This window comes from Vicugna pacos, unplaced genomic scaffold (assembly GCF_048564905.1).
Source record: "Vicugna pacos unplaced genomic scaffold, VicPac4 scaffold_19, whole genome shotgun sequence".
NCBI classification, from domain to species: domain Eukaryota; kingdom Metazoa; phylum Chordata; class Mammalia; order Artiodactyla; family Camelidae; genus Vicugna; species Vicugna pacos.
The window spans coordinates 76,741,270-76,760,497 of record NW_027328740.1 but is presented as its reverse complement, the minus strand read 5'-3'; the positions used below and the strand labels follow the sequence as shown (position 1 = coordinate 76,760,497).

The window sequence follows — 19,228 nt, the reverse complement described above, 5'->3', positions numbered from 1 at the left end:
AGTGTGCTTCAAGCTCCCAGCAGACACAGGGAAGCAGGATTTGAGGGAGATGCTTACTGGCTGTGAAATAAATAAGTGACTTAGGAGAAGCCCAGCCTTTCCAGCTACTAAGGCTTAGGAGAATATTTTGAGTGTCTTCCAAAATCAGAGTATGGCATCTTTTCTTTTTTCAGAGTTCTATGTATAGTTGGTTACATTCTATACCTGGAAATTTCTCCAAAACTGCTTCCCACGTGAGTCCCATGGCTCGGGGATTGGGTGGTTCTGCTCATTGATGGGGGTTGGCCAGAAACAGAAAATGAGAGCCTCAAAGGGGCCTGGGATTTGTCAGTTATGTTTTGTCAGTGCTGTAGGGTTCAAGAAATGCTTTCACCGTTTCTCTCCATCTGAGGCGGCAGCGTAATCTCTTACCAGCATCAGGAGCTCAGGGCCACGGGATGGTGGGGGCTGACTGCACTGCCGTCAAGACAGCTGAGCTAGTCACTGCAGGTGTGGTTCTTTTACATACTGCATTTCATGTTCTTTACTAGAATGTTTCAACAGGGAGTTAATTAACTGAGTTAATTAACATTTAATAAATATGATCTTTGTTGAAAAGACAGTTATAGGCAGAATATAAGCTGTGAAGTCTTTAAAAACTGTTTCATTACTGAAATTTCATTTGGGGAGATACACGGTTTATCTTATATATGGCTCTCTTTTAAAGTAACAAAGAAACAAGACAGAAAAGGCAGAGGATGATTTCTGTTCTTCCTCTCGGCTTGCAGGTGCCCTCACCCCCAGTAGCATCAATCAAGACACCAGCACTGACACTGGCCGTGCTCAGAACTGCCTCAGCCCTGAAGACACTGCTGACAAATAGAAGGGGGCCACGCCCTGTTACAGCAGGTGCTCTCACTTTGTGGGTCCTTATGTAACTGCGTGGTGTTAATCAGGATCGGCCGTCCTACATTGTGTGATGCTGCTGCTTTGTCTCCTAGTTACTTGTTTCTCTAAGTATTCTTGTATTATTCTCCAATGCATAGTACTACACACCTAAAAATGCTTTTTTTCAGATGAAAAAGAATGTGCATTTAAAATAATAACTCTGAAAAAGGGGGCAAAAAAGGCTATCCTTGTCCCGCTATTCAAAGATAATAATTAACACGTTAACGTATATTTTCATCAGTGTGGATCACCTCTGTCATAAAAAACCAGAGAGCACTCTGTGACTGTTTACTGTGTGGACACCTCCATTTTCCATTCGGCTTTTTATATGTTTTTCTACAATATTCTATCTCTTCTGGCATGATTTTTGATGACCAGTATAGCATTCTGTCTTGTGGAGGCATTGTCCATTTTACTTCGGACTTAAATAAACTTTTAAATTCCAAGTATACTTAACTGAAATACTGAAAAGAGAACTGTGGTGGTAGAGGAAGGCCCTACCTCCCTTCCCCTTATTTCCGAAGAGTAAAAAGTGTTGAAAATTTGATATATATGTTTCATGACCTTTATGCCTATGACATACATATATACACACATATGAGAATTCCATGTATACGTGTGTGTATATATGCTTTATTTAAAAATGAGACCATACTATATGTTTTTCTGCAGCTCGCTTTAATCACTCAGGTGTATATCATAGACGTCCTCCCACTCCAGACTCACACGGTCCTTTCAGATAGAGTGGAGGGGTCTCCTGATTTGCGGGTGTGGTCTCTTTCCCACGCACACCTTTGGTGAGAGAATGCTGTGGACAAGGCCCTGGACCACGGCGAAACGCCGGCTCCCTCATTGCTCGCAGCTCGTCGTGATTTAACGCATCATTGTCTTGATGGTGGACAGTTAAGTTTTCTCCATTTTCCACTGTCAGAAAGGATATTTGACTGGCATCCTTCTTGTACAGACATTCCTGTGATCTTTTATGAGTATTCCTTTAGTTAAGGCTTCTGGAAATTTAGTCCCTGGATGTGACATTTACATTCATCACAGACTCCATTCAAGTAACTCTAGAAATTCCTTCCATAGGGGAATGAAAAGATGCACAATTACTTATGTAACCAATTCTCTATTGCTGGATATGATTTCACTTCAGTTTTTCTTCCCACCATTGTAAACAGTGCTGTGTAAATGCCCTGATGGGTACATCTTTTTGGACTAAATTTGTTTTTTCCTAGAGGAAACGATTCGTAGAAGTGGTGTTGAGTCAGTGTGTACGTACGTTTTTCGGAGTTTACATATCCATTGACATGTCGTCCTCTGAAAATGTCGCTCATGGTTTCTTCTCCCACAGATGGACACTAGATAGAATATCTTTTAAAAATATTTGCCAATATGATGAGCAAAAGTGCTTTTTCATTGTTTTAGTTTGCATTTGATGACCAGTGAGGTATTGAGCATTTTTCACTCATTAGCCATTTGACTTTTTTAAAATGAATGATTCCTTTTATCCTTTGCACACATTTAAGTGGGGGAGCTTCTTGTTGGTTTGTGACAGCTCATTGTATGTTATGAACATTAACTTCTTGTCTTCAACAACATGTATCACAGAGCTTTTTCTTGTCATTTCTTGCCTTTCATTTTGTTTAGGAGGATTTTAATTTTGGTAGTGTCTCAAAATATTCTTATGATAATAAATGTATTCCTTATGTGTTTTATCTTTGAAATTATTCTTAAAAATAATTTCTTATACTGGAATAAATCTCCTCTGTAGGTTTTTTTTAATCTCTAAGATGGAGATGATAATAGTACTTGTTAATGTAAGGGTAAGTTGAGTTAATAAGAGCAAAGTGTTGTATTTGCTGTTATTAGTACTTTTTTATATTTACATCACTGTCTGTAAATTATCTTGTGGTCCTTATGAGAGGAATAGTATTTATTCTTTCTAGGTGATTGTCTGATTGTCTCAGGACAATTACTGAAGTCATACTTTTCTCTTTGATTTGAAATCCCACCTTTACAAAATACTTGTGTACACTAGAGTCTCTTTTTGAGCTCATGGTTCCCTTCTGTCAATCTGCCTTTCTTACTCCAGCACCATAACTTACATATTGTAAAAATTTATTTAATAATTGGCAGTCTGAATTTTTTTCATTCTTTTCTTCCATCCCAAATTTTCTTGTCTAGTATTATGATTTTATTATTCCTGAAGAATTCCAAAATATTTTGTTCAAGTTAAAAAAAATCAGATTGGAGTTGTCATGGGAGTTTTCAGTAAGTTTTGAATTATTCTGATGAGAACTTACATCTTTACAAAACTGCTTTCCTCCATGCAATTTGTTGATGTCTCTACATTCTCACGTCTTACTTTACCCCTCAGTACAGCCCTGAAGTTTCTCCATTTAGAACATGGGCATTATTTTTTAACTTATTCCAGATTATTGTTTATGTTTTTGTCAATTTTGTAAGTGAAAATTTTTTGCTATTATATTTTTAAACGCTTAAAACTGAAATTTAGAAAGGAAGATTCGGTTTGTAAATACTCACTTTGTATTTTGTCATTTAAAATTGTAAGTATTAAGTAGTTGTTCCAGAATCCTTTCTTTTTTGTTTTTAAAAATTTGTGTCGAAGATTCTCAAAATGTTCATAGCTAAGTAGTATAGGTGGGGAGACAGATGGAGAGAGGTAGTGTGGCTCATGTACAAACTGTGAGCAGTTTCATGGCTGCCTTTAGGCTGGAGAAACCACAGAAGAGCCCAGGTTAGACAAGGAATGGCTTTGTATGCACTTGAAAGCCAGCTTTCCTGCCTGTATGGTGAAGCCTGGTGGGCGTGGCAGGTAGATGATCAAGGTCTGATCAAGGTCATTTGCTGCACAGAGCGCTGTGTCTGTGAGAAATGGTGACCATTGCCATGGCAAATGCTTGGTGCCAGGAACAATGCAGGGGAGCTGGGGAGCCTGTGTTAAGGATTTTCCAGCCCTGGGAGTGGGAAGATAAGACTCTGCATTCAGATCTGAGTTTGAATTAATCCTCTTTAGTTTACTGGACCTCTGACTTTTGTCAAGTTATGCATCCTGTTTGAACTCCTGCTTTGTTGTCTCTCAAAACAGAAGAATTACAGCCTGCTGCTAGAGTGTTTGATCAGGGTAAATGATTTGTGTCTATAAGATGCCACGTACAGTCACAAGCTCATTGAGCAATGAGCTGTCCCCTCTTCTCCTGCAAATCAGTGCTCGATAAGTCATCAGCAGAAAGTGAGTCCCTAATTTGTATGTGGTGCAAGGAAGAACAAAACTAACGTCTTGCCTTTCCCTGGCAGTATTCTTACTTCTTTGCTTCATGTACCTCTTTCCTCCTTCACTCTCCCCTTTCACCTCCTCCACCAAGAGCCCGAGACTCTCTCAGAACACTAGATTCAAATTATTTAAATGTTGGCTCATTCCCATGAAATGACAGTGACTTAAAAAAACTGTACACATCCCAGAATTCATTGTATTTGATTTACACACAAACACGTGCACACACACACACACACACATCAGGCTACCTCCCATTTGCTGAGGGAGAAGGGCCACTTTTTCTGAGTTTTCATTTACTCAGTGTGAGAGCAGTCTCTTAAGCAGAATTTCACCTGGCTTCGTGCATGGTTTTTTAAATTGGATTTCTGCTTTTTGTCCATAAAAACATTCTCCTATTAGAAGACAGGAAGTGGAGACATAGATATTCTGCTGAGATATTGGTGTTATCATATTTGAGTTTTAATGGACATAAGGCGGCATAGAGTCATACATTATTATGGATGAGAATCCATGATGATGTAACTTGGACAAGAATCTGGGTCTCCTGCCATCGTGTCCACGCGGGTGAAGAGGCAACTGGGTGGGGGATGGCAGGGAACCTTCTTGCTTGAGTTCCAGGTTCTTGTTAGTTTTCATTGCTCAGCTGCCTTTAGTTTATGTCCATGAGGCCTCTCATGGGAATTTCACTATGTCCTGAGAGACTGAGTTACTAATCAGCAGAAAGCTCTGGACCCACTCATATATTCCAGAGTTTTTCTGCTGACCTGCTGACACTTTATATAAATGAGACCTAACAAACTACTGGATATAAAATCCTTATTGTTATCATTTGCCCTCGAGTTCCATAGGAATGGGGTGCTGTCTCAGGCTGTCTAAGGCTAGATCTGAACAAAGATAGGGTGATAGGCTCTGCTGCTGGACCCTCCCCAGTCGAATGGGATTTCCACCTTAGTTTTTAGAATCAGGCAGATGAGTTCAAATCTTGTCTTTACCAGTTATTAGCTTTGTGACCTTGGGGAAATAACTACTTTTTTGGTTCCAATTTTCTTTATCTGTAAATAAGTTCAGTATTTATTTTAGGGTTTTTGTTTTAGAATTGAATGTGCTAATTCCCTAATTTATTCCTAAAATACTGATCACATGGTTCTATGCTGGTGCCTTAGTAGTTGATTGCTAAGGGAGTCAACAGTGAGAATGGGGGTGGGGCCCCCTGGATCATACAGCTTATATTCCAGGATATGCTTGTAAAAGACAAGATTGCAGTGGATTTTTAGTAAATGTCCATTCCTTTCCTAATCCCCATTGATTGTGTATATATCTTTATACTAATATATGAACAATTTTTTTTGCAGTTTAAATCTCTTTGTAGTATTTAAAGAATGTAGCTATAACAAAAATACGTGAAATAAAATGACTTGACTTTTATTTTCCTTTCAATTAGCAAAACAAAATAAAATAGAAAAGAAAAGAAAAAGTATTGAAGGAGTAGAAATAATTTTATTTCCGTGGAATCAACTCCCTATGTTAGGTTTTTCCATTGTGTTGTTCAACATCATATAAAATTGACAGGTTGTGGCTTCAGTGTTGATAGCTAGGTGAGTATAGTTTCTTTTTGTGGTTGTCTTTGATGAATTATTTGCACTAGATCATAAATGATGTGCATGTTACATATTGGAAACGAGGAAACATTGGAGACATACTACCTCCAATGCAGTCATTTTGTTACCGAGTCCAAACTCGTTCTGCTCGCCGCATGACAGGCCAATAAACCGGGAGATGAGGTGTTGGAGCAAGGAATAGTGACTTCACTTGCAATGCTGGCAGACCCAGAAGACGGCAGACTGATGTCCTGGAGAACTATCTTCCTCAAGTAAGAATTCAGTCTCCTTTTATACTAAAAGGGGGGGGTTGTGGTTGGTTGTTGCATACTTCTTGCTTTATGAATTGTTTGTCCTTTGAATCCGCTGTTCTTGCAGCTGTCCATGTGGATCAAATCATGGTACCCCTGTAAAACCTCCAAAAAAACAAAGGCTATTCTCTATTATGCAACTTGCCATCTCTACAGAAGTGCAGATGAGCTAACATTTTTAAAGATCAGGGCCAGGAGAATAGGCTTTCCTGCAGATTTCAGGCTAAAGGCAACTTTCTTTTTCAAATGGTGCAGAGCTACCAAGTCTGAGCCTAGGAAACAGGGCACAGGTTTAAACTCAAAGGAACAGATTTAACATAGGGTAAAAACTGTTACATTTTATTACAATTCCGTTTCCAGCTTCATAGATAATATTAGTAAGAAATACGAGCAATTTTGTATTTTTGCTTCTTAATAACCGATAAGTGTACCAACTATATTTTGTGAGCAGGGATGCTGTGCAGGCATTGGGGTGACAGCAAACTCTTGTAGGGGGTGGCCGACCCTGCAACATCTCTGATGCCCCGTGAGTGTTGGTGAGGGTCCCCGTAGCCAGGGGCTCTCTTCAGGAACCAGCATATGGGCATTGACCTCTGGAGACCTCTTTTTCGGCTGCAGGAATTTTTTTCAGATATTGAGATTGAAAAATCACTCCAGCTGGGAATAATTAGGGAAAAAAAAAGAAAAGGAAAAGGGTTTGGAGTAGAGTAGAAGAGTAGGACTTAAGATCACGGAGCCTGAGTGCTTGGCAGCGGGGCCTCAGGAGAGAGGGGAGCAGAGGTGGGGAGGGGCCTGGCTCCAGAACCAGCTCCTGTAATTGTCCCTGCACGCAAGCCACATAGCTTTAAATTGGCCTGGGCCACCTCTCTGGGCTGGATATCACCCTGGGCAGAACCGTGGTATCTGTAAAGTAAAATGACTTCACAACTATTGCACAGAGCTGCAGGTGTAAGAGAGCCTAAGCCTGTCTCAGAGTGCAGGGGACAAGCGGAAAGGAATGGCAAAATTTCCACTGACAATTGAAATTTTGTTAAATAGCCTGCTACAGTTGTTTGCATCACTTGAATGAATGCAGGCATATTTCTGTGGGCATTTATAGGTTCACTGAACCCCACCAGCCCCTCTTGCCCCCATCGGAGATGGGCTTTCTCAAGCACAGTGCCCCTCCTGCTTGGGTGGAAAACGCTGCTGGTCCTTGCCTGGGGCCGGGCTGCTGCAGGGCACTGAATCCCCGAGGCACGGCCTGTGAGACACGACAGGAACATCTCTGCTCTTGACTGGGTGCCTCCGTTTCCCCTGCAGTGTAAAAATGCCGGTGACTGAGTTAGAAGCATGCTTCCAAGCTGTCCATGTCCTTGGCATCCAGAAGCAGAGCCTGGAAGCTTTCGAATTTATCCAGAATGCGGTTTACATTCACCTTCAGCAGGTGAGTGTATGTCCTTACACAAGTGGAGGAATTACTGCAGTTTTCCTGGAACTTTCTCACTACAAGTCCATTTGATTTTTCTGTGCTAGGATTCAGTATGGCCTGCTAAAAACTCTGGAGTGAGATCTTGAAACCCTGATGAAGAGCATTATTTATTTCATTTCTCTATATGATACTCTTTTACTTTTAAAATTCAGAATTTTTGGTTGTTTCAAAAATTTTTTGGGGGGGTTGGAGAATCATGTTTACTCTTACCATCTTTGCAACCTGTTGCTTTGTGCCTCTCACCTGTCTTCTGTCACTTGTGAGGCGGTTCCATTTGTGACCCTGTCCGGGTTGTTCATGTTATAAAACATAAAGCCTGTAAAAGTACAGTCCCTTTTCCTCCGAAGACATTCCACAAATACTCCTTTAACCTGGGTGTGGTTTTAAGAAGACAGAATCTTTAGAACATGTCCTTGCAGGTTGCTAGTGCAAAATCCCAAAATCAATAGTCTAGCTCAACATCTAAAATCTTTCTAATTTACCTTGGAATTGTATGGATAAGTGAAGCAGTTTGCTAAGAACTCAGACCAGGTTTAGAATACAGGCTGGTGTAGCTCAGCAGGTCCTCCCAAGCTGATGCTCTGCCAGAGGGCGGGGCCGAGGGGAGAGGGCGGGTCCTGCCCTCCCTGAGGAGACAATTTCATGGCAAAGACTTTCACCTGGTGAAGAACTTGGAGTTTCTTCTAAGAAGAGTGGGTCTTAAAAGAGTCCAAAAAGCGTGGGAGTGGCACAGTCCCATTTGTCTCAAGTAGGGGAGAGCGGCTGTGGGGCCACTTAGGAGACTCGTGAGTCCAGGTGGGCAGTGTTGGTGGCTTCCACTTGAGCGGTGGGACGGTCAGTGTTTAAAAGCGAACATATTGAAGGCATGTTTAGATGGTAAAAAGGAAAGGATGAAGGCTGGCTGTGAATGCAGGATGGAGTAAGGCCCAGGTTTCTGGGTGGATTAATGAGGTAAATGATGGTCCTTCTGTGCTCTGAGGAGGGAAAGCTGCAGAGGGAGTTCTGGGGGAAAACTGATGAGTTCAGCTGTGGGTAAAGTGAAAGGTTGTTAGATGTGTGGTCTGGGAGCTCAGGTGAGAGCCAGTAGTGAGTAGGGGGAGGTGAGAGGGACTTTCAAATAATTTTTTATTGTGAACATACAAATAAGTATGAGTAATGACACATTTAACACCTCTATATTCTGGATTTAAAGCCCAGTAACATTTTGCTATACTGACTGCAGAGGTTCTTAATATTTTTTAATAGAAATAAGTAGAAACAAAATAGTGGAGTTAGTGAGCATCTTAGAGTAGATGTGTGTCCTTGTATGTATTTTTATACCTCATCTGTTTATAACCATAATCTACAAAAAGTTATCTTGCTTAGCATAAGAGTTAAACACAGGGACGTGACACACATTGTTGGGGGTTGAAGCTGATCTTCTCGGGCAAATTATGGACCCTCTCTTTGCCTTAGTTGCATCGTCTGTGACTGCCCCAGGGCCCCTCATCACAGCTGATTTCCTAGAGTAGATGTTGGGAGGGAGGCTGCTGAAGGGAGTAAGAGGTGGCAACTGCTAGGGATATTGAAGAGAGACAAAAACAGATTAAAGCCGATAAACTGAGTACAAATACCCTCTAAATAGAAGGAATCCCGCAGTGTTTTGAGCCGCTTATCATAAGGGAAAGAAAATCACGTGGATCCAAAGCTCTTGAGCATATGAGTATTGTGGGTGGGAGGGTGTCATTATAAAAGTGTTGAGAAAAGGCCTCTTTGTTTTCCTTGACATTGCCAGTAAGGATGGGGAGCAGAAGCGAAACCCTCTGCTTCACAGTTGAAGGTGCTGTTTTGTGCGAAACTGACCAAAGTTTGGAAACCAGTCATCAGCGATGCTGGCAAATGAAGAGGCTTCTGGATTGGGTGGGGCACTTGCTGTGACTTCCAGGTGACCTGCTGGCTGGGGGCTGTGTGGCGGGCAGTAGTTTTGCAGGGTAGAACGGGCATAATCCCTAGCTCTGATGCTGCTGGTCTGATTAACAGACCTGGGCGCACACTGTCCTAATGGGGCAGCTCGGGATGTGGCCCTGCCGTGCTGAGAGCGAGAAGAGGGCTCCCCTGAGGAGGTGTCCCTGCGGAGAGTGGAAACGTCCTCCTGCAGGGGAGGAAGAGCCTCTGAGCAGCGGGCCGGATGCACAGGCAAGACCAGCATGAGCACTGATGTTTCCGGGAGCCGGAAGTCATACAGTGGCCCAAACGGCCTTGTTCCTGAGAGACTGGAGGGAATAGATGCTGAAAAGGCAGGCTAGGGTCAGACCCTGTGGTGGGTTATGAGTGACAGGAGAGGATTGTTCAGGCAGGCATGAGACAACCCTGTGGGCGTCCCAGCTGGGGCGTCACGCCGAAGGGAAGAGCAGAGTTATAGACTTTGCCACTTATTAGCTGTGTGACTTTGAGCAATATCACCCCACCTCTCTCTATATATATCTTCATCTGTAAAGTGACACAGTGACAAGGTCGTGTCATCAGAAGTATTAGCTTAGCTCTGATCCTCTTTGTCGACTCCTGTCAGTGCTTCCCTGCAAGGATCTGCAACGGCTGCTTTTACCCTGAGACGGGAGGGCGTAGAGGGACACTGTAATACCCGAGGGCAGGAAGGGGTTGCTTTAAAAGCAGACATGTAACAGCCTGCAGCTGCAGACCTGCAGGCAGTTTGGTTGACGGTCCTTGAGAGGACTTTGGAGGCCTTAGCGTCGTCTTAAGTCTTGTTTCCCCTTGGGGACCGGATTTGCCTTTGGGGATTGATGTTGAAGATTTGAGTTTCTGCAAAGCTGTTTTCAGAGATGTGTATATACGTAAAATATCATATAAAATAAAATGATTTATTTAACGTGTGCGAATTTGTAGCTGTTAGGAACAGCTCTGTTGGCCTGGTCTCCACGGAGGACACCAAGGTTCAGCAGAGCGTGCAGGAGGGCAGGCAGCCTGCAGTGCTTCTGCGGGGTGTTCTCCCCAGCAGGGCGCTCTGCTGAGTTGAGTCTTCTACGAGTTTTGTTGCCAGAGGAGCAGACAGCAAATTAATGAGTTCTAGAGGGATTGTATAATGACAGGAAGAAATAGGAACCCGGAGATTTTCCGGACTAAAACACGCTTTGGTTCCTGATTCAGTGTGTTCCATTACAGAATTGATGAGTTGTGTCTATTCTGGAACGTCATTGAAATAAACGTTCAGCCTATATGTTAAGGGCTTTGTTTTATTTGGCTGGAGGCCTCGAGCCGGGATGACAGCCTCTCAGATCACTCTGAGGGACTGCTCCCAAGAGGTAGGGGAGGAGCTAGGATATATAGAAGCTTACAACAAAGACCAGGTAATTGGAACAATAAAATATTGCTTGTTATCTAAAGAAAACCAGATATCTCAAGTTCAAGTATTTACTGCATTTCTATGTATGGTGAGAAGAAAACATTTGGGTCATTGAATTCATTCCTTTGGCAAGCCCCTGGCTATCTAGGGCCAGTATCCTGTCCTTTCTTACTCTGAGTCTGCTCAGAGGGCACCACTATGAGTGGCTGAGAGGCCGGGCTGTAGGCATGTACTCGCTGGGGGTTGGCAGCAGCCGCTGATGACTCGGATTCAGCATTCTTTGTTTACTGTCATGGTTGCAGTATTTTCATGCACATTGTAGTATTTTCATTCACAGTGCTCCCACTTGGTGCTAAATTTGACCAATATTTTGAGAGAAATTTCATGACCAATTTTGTCCCACGGTGCTAGGATGGCTCATTCCTAGTTCAGGTGAAGAATCTTCTGAGTTGCCATTCAAGGTGTAAGTTTTTTTTGGTAAGGCCCTGTTGATACTAAAAGTTCTCTGGATCACCTGTCTTACTACTCTATTATGATACAGAAAGTGTTTACCCATCTTTGCTCATTCCCATACCTAGAATCACACTATTATATTTATTTTATTCAGGGTTATAAATTTTATCTGTTTCTTCAAGATGTTTAGCCATCATCAATCTTGTGGGCCTAGTTACACATTGGGAAATGTAACAGACAACAATTTTATAAAATAGACAGGATATAAGTAATACAGCTAGTAACGTTAATAAAGTCACGAGTAAGAATTTAATAGTCGAGAAGTTGTATTTTTGGGTTAAAATTTTGCTTGTGTTTCTGAGTTTGATCCTATGAGAAAGTTCATATTTATGGTCAGGGTTAGAGCAGGTATTAATTGGCCAGTTGAAATCTCCCACCTTGTAAGATCAACAGTGGCCTAAACAGAACTATAAATTCTTTTTAGAATAACGTTTCTGAGGGCTTTCTAATTAGAGCCTTGTATTAGGGAAACCCACCAAGGTAACACAGAAGTACTAGACATAGGTAATTTATCATAAACTTAACAAGTGGAGTAGATCATAATCAAAGGTTGGAGAAATTATCAAAGTAATTGGTATACAGTCCTGGTCCGGTGTCTTGGGTCAGCTGTCTAGCTCAGATGTCATCTTCTTCTCATCCTGGTCTGGTTGCTTTTTCTCCATTTGGGCATTGTTTTAAGGTGAGCAGCACTCGATAGGCCAGTGCACTGCAGGGGATGTTTCAGATAGGAAATGAATCCGAGACTCCGTTTCCTTCAGCTTTGGTGTGTATGGTCTGGTAAAGAGTACCTGAAAAAGGGTCATTCCATTCAGGTTGGAGACAGTTCTTTAAGTCATGCCTGTTGCAGTATGTATAATCCCCTGGCTGCAGGTCATGGGGCATTGGAACTTTACCCAAGGATAGATTTCTGAGCTTCAGAAACAAACCTAGAGTATCCTTTTCATAATTCAATTAAACCGTACAGTAATGTGACATAACAGCAAGGAATGATCTGGGAAGTGTCTTAGTAAATATGGACCTCAATTAACAAAACTAGAATTTAATATCGACTAAAATATAATTTATTTTCTCTCTTAAGTTACCCTCAGTTTTCTCAAATATAGCCAAATCAAGATTAATTTTTTACAAGTTAAGTCTGATTATTTGATCATATAGGCTTTTTTAAATTGGCTGTGTTGGAAGTTTTAATACGGAGTCTCAGGGTAGAATGTTAAGGTTTGCTAAGGCCAAGAAAGCCACGTCAAGGCTTTTCATGGGTTTCTGCCTTACAGATTTAGGTAAATTCTTTTCTCTTTAAAATCCTTAAAATATCTTTATACTCCTATATCTGTTAGGAGATGATGTCCCTAATTTGTTTGATAGAGCCACTGGGGACCTAAGTGTTTTTAGTCTCTTGAGGGATCAGATAGAGAGAAAAGATAAGTGTTCCAAGTGTGATTACATAGGTATAATTTATCAAATTGCTGTGAACCATAACTAGCTTAAGGAGAAGAGATTCTTTACGTATGGGAAACAGGTTAAAAGCCAGTAGTATTTCAAACAATATCAAAAATTATAACCATATTCAGCAGGTTAATCAGTCCCATGTAACTAATTCTTTTAATGAGAGTTTTCATTAGAACTTTAAAATGTCTTACCCAGTTTAGTTCAGTGCTATAGTGTGAAATTTATTAGGAATCAGTAAATCTCCTTGAAGAGAAAGCATTTTGCAAAACCATCAGAAGAAAACAATTAACTGTCTATAAATGACAAAAGATTTAAAAGCATGGTTAAACACCGTTACACTATAATCAATAAAGAAATCTGTTCACTATACCCATAATTATCACTGGTAACATTTCAGATATACCAGAATTTTAGGGAGTCCATATAATTTCTACAATATCTATATTAATAATATTGTCTCATTCAATATAACCTTAGAAGTTTTATGATTCATTTGACAATTCCATGTTATTTAAAATGCCAAATGAAACTTTATAGTTAAAAATCTCTCTTTGGGATGTTTCAGGGGCCTTCTGTAGCATCCCAAACTTAACTGGAGATTAAAAGAATTTTAATTAATTAAATTAATTTTTATTTAATTAATTAGAATTTTATATTTGGGGAGCTTTTTGAAAGATTTCAGAACACTTGATCAGATAAACATATAGATCACTGTAAAGTAGTACTAATTCATTAACAAGAAAATACGTCAAAGGTAAAGGCAGAACAGATCAGCTAAGTGGTATAAGAAGTTTTACAATCTGTTACTGAAGGAGGATTAACATTTTAAGAAAATTTTTTCCTCTTAACAGAGAGAAAAACAATTCTAATCTTGTACCAGCTTACTTCTAAGATTCATTTACGTTGCTCAATTTGTTTCTAAACTTAGCCAATTCTGACCATGTACAAAACTCTTCCCTCAGGGTTCCTTTTCCACAAGCCTTCCACAGCTTTCTATACTTATATTAGTGTGTCCCTTATTTTTCTTCTATTCAGAAGTAACCAGGTTCAGGAGAAAGTCACTATTTTTCATTAACAAAATATATTTCCATTCTTATATCTTCCTTTACGCATTTATATTACTTTCCTAGGATACTGAGATGATTCCCTTGCTAATAGAGACTATTTCAGTGTGACACCAACCATTTATTAATATTTCTATTTACCTTTAGTTTCACTGTAAGAGGAAGTTAAATGTTAAGTAATTCGTATTTCAATGTTATTTTATCTGAAAATGGCATAGATATTTAATAAAATCTTGTCATTTAACTTAATTTAGCACAACACTAGAATTTAAAGATACCAAACACTTAGAGATTATCTTAAACATACATTTTAAAAATATATTTTAAATATTTACCCAAAGCTCTCATCTCATTTGCATTTAATTTACTTAAAATTTTACCACAGCACATTACTTTTATTTATTTTTTGACAAATCTGCAACAGATATAACAGGATCTTATTTGACTTTCATTAAACCTAGGTACAGTAAAGGTATTATACATAATATTGATGACTTTAAAGATGTCTATATTAATTAGAACATACTTAAACTAAACAATATCAAATATTATCTTAATATTGAATATTTTCCATTTCACATGACGCTGAAAGTCAATTTGTTCAGTTGTTATTTTAAAAATACTTAATGTTTAAGCTCTTATATTTTTACGTCAATTAAGCAGAGCTCTATGACTTTGAATTTTTTTTCCTTAGCAGTAGAAATATCTCACTTCTATAATGTGTACACAGGCTTATAATCAGAAAAAAGCTAGAGATCTCATAGCTTCACTTTAAAACTTACTTATAAGATAGGTATAATAATAGTTGGAGTAAGGTGAATTTGCTTGCTCAAATCATTAAGGCTTACTATTTATGAAACAGACAGTTAAAATTTCTTCACAATGTCTGAAGGACCCTTCAGAGTTCTGAGTTCTAATATGCCAAAAATTTCTTGGCCTTAAGGTTTATTTCGTTGAGCTAATTAGACTCAGTCCTAGGTCACTGTTTGTTGTATTTATATTTCTGATGTGCAAGACAAAGACACTGTCTTCCAGGTCCCCAGAGAACTGTTCTCTCACCCAGGCCGTATTTTATCTCCTTAAATGGCATTTTTGTATCAGTGAGAAGAGCTGTAAACAAACAATTCCATGTTTTAAAATTTTAAGGCTTACTTAAATATGTCTTCCAAAACTTGCATAAGGCATTTAGTAAGATCTCTTTTCCTTGTGTTATAAGTTAAACCCAGGGTAAACCTATATTTTTTTATTAGCCACTCAAATTAGTTTTTAGTTTTACATTATATTGGACGGCTTATGTAACTATATTGGTTTATTTTAATTTGTTCAATTAATATTTTCAGAGGGACAGATATGTGCCTAGCCTTATAATACCAAGAAGGGGAAGTGTTTTTCCTCTTAAACATATGTATCCCACAACACAAGCAAAAGTTTTGTATAAAGACCATTTAAATATACCAATGTCACAAACTTTTATCTCAATTTTATTAAATCTTATACCTTTAATTTTTATATATATTAAGTTTAATCAATAATTCTTATTTCTAGAAGGAGTGCCAGAAACCTTTTTTTGTGTGTGTGTGCATTGTATATAATTTTATAGAAGTCTCTAGGATGCCCAAGATTCAGCCAAAGAGCTTAGGCACTTCTCAGTTTTTAATTTCATTAATTGGTCTGTTATCCCAATTATTGATCAAGTATTTCAGTCTATATATACATATATTTCAAACTGTGGTAAGTAAAATGGGCTTGTTTGAACTTTAATCTTGGGGGGGAGTAGGTGAACTCTTTGGCCCTTTTTTTTTTAACTTTACGTTGTGTAGTATCAAAACCCTGTATGTAAATCCAAAAATGTCCATTTTATTTATTTGATTCAAAATAACCATATAAAAATATTTATCCTTTTGGGATAAGCCACTTATTTTTTTTTTCGACATTGTTACAATCATTTTTCCAGTTATTCAACCTAATTAACATTAATAATTCTAAGTTTTTATTAGCATATCTAGAAACATTTATCAGAAAGGAAAACACAAACGTAGCTTTTCAAACCAGTTTTATTTTTTAACTAAGTTCTTAGGTTAACCATTAGATATATTTTTCTACATTTAAACTTGATTTTAATAGAAACCATAAAACAACTGTTTATAATGAGATCTCTTTAAACTTTCACCAATTAAAAAGTTTTTCCAAATTAAAAAATCCATCATATGGCCGTCAATTTATATACAAATATAATATATATATAGTGATTTTAAACCAATAAGATGAAGAGGCCCTTCCACATGAGAGTCGGGGTGTTGCCTAAATAAAATTCAAAGGTTTACTCTCCAAAAGCTAAAAGCCTTTGTGGTCCAGGCTGATGCAGCAAAGTTTAAGATGGCAAAATATCTGAAAATTGGTACAATCAAAGAATTGCTTAGAATCCCAATTTATTTGCGTGGCCACCATATGTACACAATACTTGAAACTTTTGTATGGTGGAGTCCAAGGTTTCCTTTAAAAAATAAAATAAACATACATATACATACATACACACACTTAAAACACCCAGAGAAAGATAAAACATTTACATTTCAAGGACACAGGAAGAGAAATCCAAGTTATCCCTAAAGGGGATTTTGTTTTTATAAGTTCAGAATTCCAAAAAATGTTTTTATCAGGCCTGGTTAGTTATTTTCAGAGTGAGTTTTTTTTTTTCTTATTCCCAATTAATGTTATAAATTTTGTATGTACATAAACCTGGCTGGGGTAATAGTTGGAGACTGGCAATCTGTCATTTCTTTTTCTTTTCTTTTCTGTTCTTTATTTTTTTTTTTTTTGAAAGTTCTATTCCCCATTGTAAGGTCGGGTTCTCAGAATAAATTTGCTAGTAAGATTTCCCACAGGGACAACTCTGTGGCATGAAGTCTTTGTGTCTACCACTCCTGGAAGATTCTCTGTCACCCGAGAAAGCTGTTACCAGCCAGGAGGATGGTCCGAATTTTGGAGTTGAAAGTTTCCTCATAAGAGTTTTACTTTTATCCTGAAAAATTCAATGGAGGTAACCAAATTGAGGAAAATATTAGAGCAGACTCTTACCTAACCACTCAGTCCTGAACCCAGTGTCTTTCAACTTGGAGTCACTCAGGATGTCTCCACTGGGTGAGTATTTTCCTCATATGTTTCCACCAGCCCCACTTTGGACATATCCTCAAGGTGGATATTTCCTGTTATCTTTCAACCAGGCCCCACCCAATATGTCTCCACTGGGTGGGTAATTCACCTCAGTTTCTTTCAACTGGAGGGCCACGTATCTGGATACACCGCCAGATAAAACTTAGGATCATCAACCAATATGTGAGATCCGAGAACCAAGAGAGACTCACCCAAATTCATCTGGACTCCCCGAGGAGGTGGATGGGCACAAAGGGCCACTGCTGGTACCAAGGCTCCAGTTACTTGGAGAGTTCAGGTGGAGAGAAATCTGCTGTGGTGCTTCATGGTGTCCAAAACTGTTGACTGAAATACATGTGCAACCTAAAATTAAGAGTTATGTTTCATTTGGCGGGAGGACTCGAGCCGGGATGACAGCCTGTCAGAACTCTCTGAGGGACTGCTCCCAAGAGGTTGAGGCAGAGCTAGGATATATAGGAGCTTTACAACAAAGACCAGGTTGTTGGAACAATAAAAGATTGCTTGTTATCTAAAGAAAGCCAGGTATCTCAAGTTCAAGAATTTAGTACTTTTGTATGTGTGAGAGGAAGCAAATATTTGGACTCACTGAATTCATTTTTTAGACAAGCACCTAGCTATCTCGGGCCAGTAGCCCGTCCTTTCTTATTCTGAGTCTGCTCAGATGACACCATTGTGAGTTGCTGTAGCAGCTGAGCTGCAGGCCTGTCCTAGCTGGGGGGTGGCGGCAGCCTTTAATGACTTGGTTTCAGTAATCTTTGTTTACTGTCATGGTTGCAGTATTCTCATTCACATTGTAGTATTTTCGTTCACAGACTGATTATGGATAATCTGCAACCTTGGAAAGCAACCGAGATGGAATTACTGCAGGTACCTTCTGCTTTAATAAGCCGTGTGCAAACATAAACAGGGAGGAAGCATACACTTGGATTTGGAGGTGTAGGAAAGGGATCCTGCACATTGCAGGAGAACGCAATGCAGAATTCCTTAAGTCCACCTTTCTTTACTGTAGTGGTTTCTGAGAACAGTTTATGGTAATTAACCAACATTGACAAACTGCACAAATTGCATTTAAGAGCTGGCCGGCTGAAACTTGTGTATTGGAGAGGTGGAATTCAAAGGCAAGTGGTCAGGTGGATGGGAGAGAGATGGAGCCAAGGCCTGGGCCCAGATTCCGGTTTAAATTGCCATTTCTTCACCATAGGGCCTTGGAATAGAATTCAAAATCTCTTAACCTGTTGGTGAATCTGTGAAATGGGCATAATATTCGTTTCACCCTGGGATTGTTGTAAGATCTAAAGAGTATTATAGCACACATGAAGCACTTAACCCACTGGCACTTAGCAGTGTTCACTGTGTGGGGCCGCCCCGCTTAGCATGTGTCAGAGCCGTAAAGGCAGCATTTGTCTGTTGAGGATGCACTTGCAGCCCCTTGGCTAGGTTATGAATTTGGTGATTTCCTATAATCCTTGTAATTCTATGTGCCATGGACAGTTATTTTCATGGACAAATGAGGAATCTCATGGTAAAAAGACTGTATAATTTGCCCAAAATCAGACCATAATTTTGGGTGCAGAGACCTCGGTTCAGCATGGGCCCCTGGGCCTTCTGCCCTCTCTGTTCAGCACCAGAGCCAGATATGGAGTCGGCTGTTTCCCTGCCCAGAATATCCGGCAGGCAGCAAGACACATCTGGCCCTGTGCTGCTTGAGCAAAAACTCCGAAGGAGAGACAGTTACAAAAGGGATAAACATAAAAACAGACGACAGCAAATTGTGATCAGCTCTGAGAAGGAAAGGAACATGTCTCGCCGTGCAGAGCTGGGAGCTTTCCCGTCTGGGCTGCTCTGGGGGTGTTCATCTCAGCTAAACAAGTTCTGCTGCTGCACCAAGGCAGGAAGGCAGGGCGCGTGTGGCCAGGTAGACAGGGCCTCGTTGATCTTACTCATTCCCCATTAAGCGGCAGCTTTCACGGGCACTTACCTAGTAAACAGATGTTGGCCATAATCATCACGCACTTTGCTTGGTAGTTTTCTTGGCCCCAGCATTGAGATGAGGTCATTGAAGCTGGGGAGTTTGCTGCATGCCCGT

General features: G+C 39.8%; 1 protein-coding gene across 1 annotated transcript in view; it reads left to right on the top strand.

Moving 5' to 3' along the window:
- Nucleotides 1-19,228, top strand: part of LOC140693562 (uncharacterized) — a 141,779-nt gene that overhangs the window by 28,514 nt on the left and 94,037 nt on the right. The window contains exons 5-9 of the mRNA XM_072957349.1: nt 174-233; nt 332-489; nt 768-888; nt 5,986-6,095; nt 7,437-7,560. Of these exons, the coding sequence (XP_072813450.1) occupies nt 7,467-7,560 (94 nt within the window). The 5' untranslated portion in view covers nt 174-233; nt 332-489; nt 768-888; nt 5,986-6,095; nt 7,437-7,466. The remainder of the gene's footprint in view (nt 1-173; nt 234-331; nt 490-767; nt 889-5,985; nt 6,096-7,436; nt 7,561-19,228) is intronic.